General features: G+C 44.3%; 1 protein-coding gene across 1 annotated transcript; it reads left to right on the forward strand.

Annotated features, from left to right (window-relative positions):
- The first annotated feature begins 54 nt into the window (after positions 1-54).
- On the forward strand, positions 55-9,347 carry LOC140861899 (uncharacterized). The gene is made up of 2 exons (XM_073264903.1): positions 55-616; positions 8,746-9,347. Exons 1-2 carry the CDS (start codon positions 55-57, stop codon positions 9,345-9,347), a joined length of 1,164 nt encoding a protein of 387 aa, XP_073121004.1.
- The last annotated feature ends 275 nt before the right edge of the window (positions 9,348-9,622 follow it).

A 9,622-nucleotide genomic window follows, 5' to 3' on the forward strand; every position in this document is an offset into this window, starting at 1 on the left:
TATGTAAGTCATGCCTTGAAAGGACCAGAAACTAGGTATGGTGATATAGAAAAGATGGCTCTTGCACTCATCCTTACAGCCCGGAAGCTTAGACCGTACTTCCTGTCTCACCCAATCGCGGTCTTAACTAACAGTTTGCTAGGCCGGGTGATGACTCATCCAGATACTTCGGGTAGACTGGTCAAATGGGCGGTGGAGCTAGGGGAGTATGACATCGAATATCAACCCCGGGTTGCTATCAAGGCGCAGGCTCTGTCCGATTTCTTGACAGAGATTCTTACTTTCGGCCAGGAAGAAGTATGGAGGGTGTTTATGGACGGGGCTAGCAGCTCGGAAGGAAGTGGGGTAGGTGTGGTTCTGATCTCTCCCACGCAGGAGAAAACCCGGATAGCCATGAGGTTGCACACTTTCAAGTCCAACAATGAGGCAGAGTACGAGGCAGTCGCGACGGGTTTAAAGTTGGCTCGAGAAGCGGGAGCGGAGCATGTAATTATTTACTCCGATTCCCAGCTGGTAGTGCAGCAATTACAGGAGTGTTCAGTGTTAAGGAAGAAAGGTTGCGAGAGTACATGGAACTGGTCAAGAAGCAGGGAAGTGATTTCTCCAGTTGGAACATGTAGTAACCCGGAACCCATTTTAAGATAATAATATGTTAAACATGATTAAGGGTTGGTAATTGATCTATTTTGGAGTGTTATTGGACTTCGGAAGAGGAATTTGGGCTTTTGACTTTGGGCCAGATCGAAAGCTCCGATCCCAGTTCGGAAGCTCCGATCCTGACCACTTCGGAAGCAGATCGGATGCACGGAGATCGGACGTTCCGATCAGGAACGGAGGTTCCGATCTCATCCAGCCAGCAATGCTCGATGACTCAGCCGTGAGTTTTGACAGGTGTTGATCAGGGGTTCGATCGGAAGTTCCGATCCCGGAACGGTGGTTCCGATCCCGACATGTCGGACATGCACAGAATGAGCTGGAATCGGAAGCTCCGATCCCGAGATCGGTGGTTCCGATCGTTGCCGATATTTTGGCTATAAATAGGGCTCATTTGCTTCAGTTTTGAAATACGAATTCCCGCATTTCCTTCTTCAGTTATATAGTGTGAGATATACACTTGAGGGCCCTATCGGTTATAATAGAGGTTCTGGAATAGCCAAGGTGTGGTTATAGTCATCCGGGACTAGCGACTCCAAAGGGCTAACTACGGACGAAGGTATGGTCCGGGAATCTATTTAAGTTTTGGGAGTACTTATTAGCTTAGTTAAGGCTTATAGAATTTATGTAGTGATACGGTGAACTTTTGAATATAGGCTTGGAACCTAGGATCTATTATACTTGAACTAGCCTAGAGGTACGTACACATTGACTGAGATTGCCAGCGAGTATACATGTTTATATGTTGCATTTATTTGGCATTATTATATGGCATGATGTATGATTTACCGTTTTCTATACTCATATGTCATGTGCATATACACGTTGAACCTATACCTTGTTATACCTGATTATAGAGCCGCTCAGCTCTATACTCGATAGTCTGTCACTGAGAGTACCGCGACGGCGGGGGCATTTATGTCTGTCTACTCTGGTGTACTAGACGAGTGTGGTTGCACCCAGAGGTTGATCCGTGCGGTGGCAGCACTCATATGGCGCCGGTTCTGAGCATGACTTTTCAGATGACCCTGTACCAGTCATCATGTTGCATGCATTATATACATATGTTTACTCATGTCTATGTACTGGACGTAGCGCTCACGTCCTAGTTGTTATCTTGGACACCCTATTCCATGGGGCAGGTCGCAGGATGGACGGAGCTGGTAGTTCAAGGCAGGACTAGGGAGCAGGAGCTTTGAAAGTTTTTATACAGCACGATTTATTAGCTGTATAATGTTTACTTTTAAGAATTTCGATATGGTTGTATCACTACAGATTTAAGCCTGGATTATATTATTAAGCTGATATGTAAATTATGGATTATGTTTCCGCACGTTTTTACTCTGTTAAGTATTTTGCTGTATTAAGTTTAATGCATGCTATTAGTTGCCAGTTAGTAGGTGATTCCATGCAGGGTCACTACATTTTTGGTATCAGAGTATGCATAGATTTTGGGATTAGTACTTGGGATTTAGTTTAGTCTTGAGTAATTCTTGCGCATTTGGGATTTTAATGTGCAATTCTTTTCAGGATATGGCTGACGAGAGTCATGGTAGTGTTGGCCAGGGAGGTGGTCATCATCATCGTCGCCATCATCATCAGGATGATCAACATCGTTCTCATGAGGGTAGATGTCGCTACTCTATTAATAAGTTTATGCAGGTAGGACCGAAACCCTTAGTGGGAGGCGAGAATCCTGAACAAGCTAGAAGCTGGATGTCTAAACTTGAGAGCACGTTCCGAGCTTTCGAGTGTACTGAGGAGCAGAAATTGGAAGTTCTAGAATTCGTTCTAGAGGATAGAGCACGTTTTTGGTGGGATGCCAAGGTTGCTCAGGCACGTACTGAGAGAGGACAGGTGACTTGGGGGGATTTCTGTCGGGAGTTTCAGAAATTATATTTTCCTCCGGCTGTTCGCCAAGCACGATCTATGGAGTTGCTTACTTTGAGGCAAGGATCAATGACTATTGATCAGTATCAACAGCGATTTTTTGATCTGCTACCTTTCAGTCCTCATATCAATGAGAGTGATGCGTCGAAATATGATATCTTTCTACAAGGCCTGAACCAAGATATCTACTCTCAGGTTGTCGTCTGTGATGACCCGGTGTCTTATGAGACTTTGGTGAATCGTTGCCGTCTTGTGGAGACCAGCAACAGGCGTGGACAGTTGATGATGCCAGCACAGCCTAGTGGATTTGTTGAGCCTCGAGCTCAATCTGTTGTGCCATCTGTACCTACGTCTTCTTCTACTCCTACTACTTCATCTGGATCTCGTGGTTCACGAGGTATGTTCCGCTTTGGGAAGAAGAAGAAGAAGAAGGAGGAGTTTTGTAGCCAAAGCTGATCAGGCACGTACTGAGAGAGGACAGGTGACTTGAGGAGATTTCTGTGAGCAGTTCCAGAAACTGTATTTTTCTCCACCTGTTCGCCAAGCACGATCGATAAAGTTGCTTACTCTGAGGCAAGGATAAATGACTATTGATCAATATCAGCAACGATTTTTTGATATGCTACCTTTCAGTCCTCATATTAATGAGAGTGATGCATCGAAGTATGATCTTTTTCTACAAGGTCTGAACCAAGATATCTACTCACAGGTTGTTGTCTGTGATGACCCAGTATCTTATGAGACTTTGGTGAACCGTTTCCGTCTTGTGAAGACCAGCAACAGGCGGGCACAGTTGATGATGACAGCACAGTGTAGTGGATCTTTTGAGCCTCGAGCTCAATCTGTTGTGCAATCTGGACCTACGTCTTCTTCTACTCCTACTACTTCATCTGGATCTCGTGGTTCACAAGGTATATTCCATTTTGGGAAGAAGAAGAAGAAGAAGGAGGAGTTTTGTAGTCACTGTGGAGGGAAGCATCCTGCAGCTTCATGTCGGAGAGCTACTGGGGCGTGTTATATTTGTGGTCAGCAGGGACATCTGCGGAGAGATTGTCCTCAGCGTATGGGTTCTGCTAGTGGATCGGGATCCCAGGTTGGATCTCAAGCTTCTATTTTTCCACGTCAGCAGCCAGCACCACAGAGTTCTTCTGGTTATCGTCCCCAGACTCAAGGGCAGGTGTTTGCTCTGTCTCAGGAGCAGGCTACTGAGGGAAGCGATCGTATGTTAGCAGGTAACTTCTTGTTATGTGGTATTCCTGCACTTGTATTAATTGATACTGGAGCATCGCATTCCTTTATTTCTAGTCGCTTCGTTAAGAGACATAGATTACCTTATGTATCATTAGATATGGATTTAGTTGTATCTACTCCGTTGGAGCAAGAGATAGTAACTAAGTGTCTAGTGATGGGTTGCCTTCTGGAGTTTGAGGGTAATGTGTTATCGGCTAATTTGATGATATTAGCGATGACGGATTTTGACTGTATCTTGGGAATAGATATGCTGACTTTGTATCACGCTACTGTGGATTGTTATCAGCGTCTGGTACAGTTTCATCCCGTTGAGGGTGATAGTTGGTACTTTTATGGTGAGGGTGCGCGACCTCCGATGCCACTTGTTTCGGCTCTGAAGGCATGTCATGTCTTGGAGTCAGGTGGGGAGGGCTACCTCATCTATGCAGTTGATATGTCCATGAGTAGTACGGGTATTGATCAGCTACCGGTTGTCAGCGAGTTTCCTGACGTATTCCCTGATGAGATTCCTGGTTTTCCTCCGGTTCGAGAGGTTGAATTTGGTATTGATCTAGTACCAGGAACTACGCCTATATCCCGAGCACCTTATCGTCTGGCACCGTCAGAGATGAGGGAATTGAAACAGCAGTTACAGGATCTGCTTGATAAGGGATATATTCATCCGAGTGTTTCTCCGTGGGGAGCACCTGTTTTGTTTGTCAAAAAGAAGGATGGATCGATGCGATTATGTATTGATTACAGGCAGTTGAATCGTGTCACCATCAAGAATAAGTATCCTTTGCCGCGGATTGATGATCTGTTCGATCAACTACAGGGTACTTCTGTTTATTCTAAGATAGATCTGAGATATGGATACCATCAGATGCGGGTACGAGACTCAGATATATCTACGACTGCTTTCAGGACCAGATACGGGCATTATGAGTTTCTGGTGATGCCATTCGGTTTGACGAATGCACCGGCAGTCTTTATGAATCTGATGAATCAGATATTTCGAGATTATCTGGATAGATTTGTCATCGTCTTTATAGATGATATTCTTGTTTATTCTCATGACAAGGATGAGCATGCACAGCATTTGAGGATTGTTCTACAGACGTTACGAGATAAGCAGCTATATGCGAAATTAAGCAAGTGTGAATTCTGGCTTGATCGGGTAGTATTTCTCGGTCATGTGATTTCAAGTGAAGGGATATCTGTTGATCCTAGTAAGATAGAGGCAGTGCTGAACTGGTCTCGTCCGACGACGGTTGCTGAGATTCGTAGTTTCTTGGGTCTAGCGGGATATTACCGTCGGTTCATCGAGAATTTTTCACAGTTGGCCAGGCCTTTGACTCAGCTTACACGGAAAGATGTTGCCTTCATTTGGTCCTCGGATTGTGAGGAGTCATTTCACGAGCTGCGTAGACGTCTTACTATTGCACCTGTGCTAGCTCTACCTTCTGGATCAGGAGGTTATGTTGTCTATACTGATGCCTCTGGTCAGGGGTTAGGATGTGTTTTGACACAGCATGGACATGTTATTGCCTATGCTTCTCGACAGTTGAAGTTGCATGAGAGTAATTATCCAGTGCATGATCTCGAGTTAGCCGCCATTGTATTTGCGCTCAAGATTTGGAGACATTATCTTTATGGCGAGAAATTTGAGATATTTACGGATCACAAGAGTTTGAAGTATTTATTCACTCAGGCAGAGTTGAATATGCGACAGAGACGCTGGATGGATCTCCTGAAGGATTATGATTGTGAAATCAAATATCATCCAGGTTCTGCTAATCTTACTGCTGATGCCTTGAGTCGGCAGGTGAGACTGTCTGCACTTCAGACTAATAAAATATCTCATATGATTCAAGAGTGTTGTTCATTAAGTTTTACGCTCAAGCACAAGAAAGGAAGGAATGAGATTCGTTTGTATACTATTCTATCTGAGCCAGCATTGTATTCTCGGATTAGAGATGCTCAGATATCTGATGTTAAGACTCAGCGATTAGCACGTCTAGCCAATGGAGTTAATACATCTGGATTCCATTTTCAGGCAGATGGTTTATTGTGCCTATCCAATAGAGTGGTTGTACCTAATGTTGCGGAGCTCAGGAATGATATTCTATCTCAAGCTCACAGGATTCGATTATCAGTTCATCCTGGAAGTATGAAAATGTATAAGGACTTGCGAACTAGATTCTGGTGGAAGGGGATGAAGCGAAGTGTGTATCAATTTGTTTCGAGATGTTTGGTTTGTCAACAGGTCAAGGCTGAACATCGACGACCAGGTGGATTACTGCAGAATCTTGAGATTCCCGAATGAAAGTGGGAGCACGTAACTATGGATTTTGTCACCCACTTACCTATGACATCACGTCAGTGTGATGCTATCTGGGTCGTTGTTGACCGTTTGACGAAATCAGCACATTTCATTCCTTATAACCGAGAGTATTCTTATGATCGCATGGCACGCTTATATATCCAGGAGATTGTGTGATTACATGGGATTTCAGTGAGTATTGTCAGTGATAGAGATCCGCGATTTACTTCACGTTTTTGGGGTAGTTTTCAGCAGGCGTTGGGTACCACTCTGAGTTTGAGCACGGCGTATCATCTGGAGACTGACGGGCAGTCAGAACGCACTATTCGTATGCTGGAGGATATGCTACGTTCTTCTGTCATGGACTTTGGCTTATCTTGGCAGGATCAGTTACCTTTGATTGAATTTGCCTACAATAACAGTTATCATCGTAGTATTGATATGTCACCTTTCGAGGCATTGTATGGTCGACGGTGTCGTACTCCGTTATTCTGGGATGAAGTCGGGGAACGGCAAGTCGAGGGTCCTGAATTGGTGCAGCAAATTGTAGACAAGGTAGATTTGATCAAGCATAGGATCAAAGTTGCTCAAGATAGACAAGCCAGTTATGCGAATATTCGCCGCAGGCCACTTCAGTTTGAGCCTGGTGAATATGTATTTCTCCGGGTATCACCTTTCAGGAAGGTGATGAGATTTGGTGTGAAAGGCAAGTTGTCTCCTCGTTACATTGGGCCTTTCCAGATACTGGAGAAGATCGGAGATGTTTCTTATCGTTTGGATTTACCGCCATCTCTTTCCAGTATACACAATGTTTTTCATGTGTCGTTGCTTCGACAGTACATAGCTGATGAATCTCATGTGATTCAGTCTACTGATATTCAGCTAGAGCCAGATCTGTCTTTTGTTGAACGACCAATCTGTATCCTAGACAGGAAGGAGAAAGTTCTTCGGAACAAGACTATACCACTTGTGATGGTACAGTGGCAGCGCCGAGGCGTTGAAGAAGCAACTTGGGAAACTGAGAGTCGTATGCGAGCAGAATATCCTGAGTTGTTTGCTTTGTATTTTTGATTACCATATAAGATGTAATTACCGTTGTTGTAATAAGACATGGTTTGTTGTTTCATATTGTTATCTTGATTTATCTTTAGATGTTATTTCGCGGACGAAATATCTAAAGGTGGGGAGAATGTAGTAACCCGGAACCCATTTTAAGATAATAATATGTTAAACATGATTAAGGGTTGGTAATTGATCTATTTTGGAGTGTTATTGGACTTCGGAAGAGGAATTTGGGCTTTTGACTTTGGGCCAGATCGGAAGCTCCGATCCCAGTTCGGAAGCTCCGATCCTGACCACTTCGGAAGCAGATCGGATGCACGGAGATCGGACGTTCCGATCAGGAACGGAGGTTCCGATCTCAGCCAGCCAGCAATGCTCGATGACTCAGCCGTGAGTTTTGACAGGTGTTGATCAGGGGTTCGATCGGAAGTTCCGATCCCGGAACGGTGGTTCCGATCCCGACGTGTCGGACATGCACAGAATGAGCTGGAATCGGAAGCTTCGATCCCGAGATCGGTGGTTCCGATCGTTGCCGAGATTTTGGCTATAAATAGGGCTCATTTGCTTCAGTTTTTGAAATACGAATTTCCCGCATTTCCTTCTTCAGTTATTATATAGTGTGAGATATACACTTGAGGGCCCTATCGGTTATAATAGAGGTTCTGGAATAGCCAAGGTGTGGTTATAGTCATCCGGGACTAGCGACTCCAAAGGGCTAACTACGGACGAAGGTATGGTCCGGGAATCTATTTAAGTTTTGGGAGTACTTATTAGCTTAGTTAAGGCTTATAGAATTTATGTAGTGATACGGTGAACTTTTGAATATAGGCTTGGAACCTAGGATCTATTATACTTGAACTAGCCTAGAGGTACGTACACATTGACTGAGATTGCCAGCGAGTATACATGTTTATATGTTGCATTTATTTGGCATTATTATATGGCATGATGTATGATTTACCGTTTTCTATACTCATATGTCATGTGCATATACACGTTGAACCTATACCTTGTTATACCTGATTATAGAGCCGCTCAGCTCTATACTCGATAGTCTGTCACTGAGAGTACCGCGACGGCGGGGGCATTTATGTCTGTCTACTCTGGTGTACTAGACGAGTGTGGTTGCACCCAGAGGTTGATCCGTGCGGTGGCAGCACTCATATGGCGCCGGTTCTGAGCATGACTTTTCAGATGACCCTGTACCAGTCATCATGTTGCATGCATTATATACATATGTTTACTCATGTCTATGTACTGGGCGTAGCGCTCACGTCCTAGTTGTTATCTTGGACACCCTATTCCATGGGGCAGGTCGCAGGATGGACGGAGCTGGTAGTTCAAGGCAGGACTAGGGAGCAGGAGCTTTGAAAGTTTTTATACAGCACGATTTATTAGCTGTATAATGTTTACTTTTAAGAATTTCGATATGGTTGTATCACTACAGATTTAAGCCTGGATTATATTATTAAGCTGATATGTAAATTATGGATTATGTTTTCGCACGTTTTTACTCTGTTAAGTATTTTGCTGTATTAAGTTTAATGCATGCTATTAGTTGCCAGTTAGTAGGTGATTCCATGCAGGGTCACTACAGAACATAGAGCATATTCCCCGGGAACATAATACTGAGGCAGATGCTCTGGCCAAAATGGCTACTTCCTGGAGTAGTGGTAACAGCCGGGAAGTGATACAACAAGTGGGGTCGGTGTTGGCAATAGAGGAAGAAGAGCAGGAAGGAAAGGGGAAATCTTGGATGACCCCTCTCATTAACTATTTACAGACAGGGACTCTTCCCTCAGATGGGGCAGTAGCCCAAAAGGTCAGAAGACAGATACCCCATTTTACCCTTTTAAATGGGAGTCTGTATCGGAGATCCTTTCAGGGCCCACTACTAAGATGCCTGGAGGAGAAGGAGGTGAAATATGTGCTCCAAGAAATACATGAAGGATGTTGTGGGGATCACGGAGGAATGTGGAGCCTAGCCCGGCGTACTCAATTAGCCGGGTATTGGTGGCCTACTCTACAGCAGGATGCCCGTCAAGTAGTCAATGTTTGCGAAGGATGTCAAAGATTTGGAAATTTTTCTCATAAGCCGGCATCAGAGTTGCAAGCAGTATGGGCATCCTGCCCATTTGACCAGTGGGGCTTGGATATTGTGGGACCTTTTCCTCTAGGGTCCAAGTAGAAGAAGTTCCTTCTAGTTGCGGTAGATTACTTCTCTAAGTGGGTAGAGGCGGAGCCCCTTGCAAGAATTACAGAAGATTTGTGTTAAACATCATATGGAAAAATATTGTTTGTCGGTTTGGTGTTCCTCGTAAATTTAGTTTCTGATAATGGCATGCATGTTTCAGGGACGGAAGATGAAGGATTGGTGTGCTGAGATGAAGATACAGCAGGCCTTTACCTCGGTGGCTTATCCTCAGAGTAATGGACAGACGGAAGTAACTAATCGAACGATAT

This window comes from Henckelia pumila, chromosome 4 (assembly GCF_033568475.1).
Source record: "Henckelia pumila isolate YLH828 chromosome 4, ASM3356847v2, whole genome shotgun sequence".
NCBI classification, from domain to species: Eukaryota; Viridiplantae; Streptophyta; class Magnoliopsida; order Lamiales; family Gesneriaceae; genus Henckelia; species Henckelia pumila.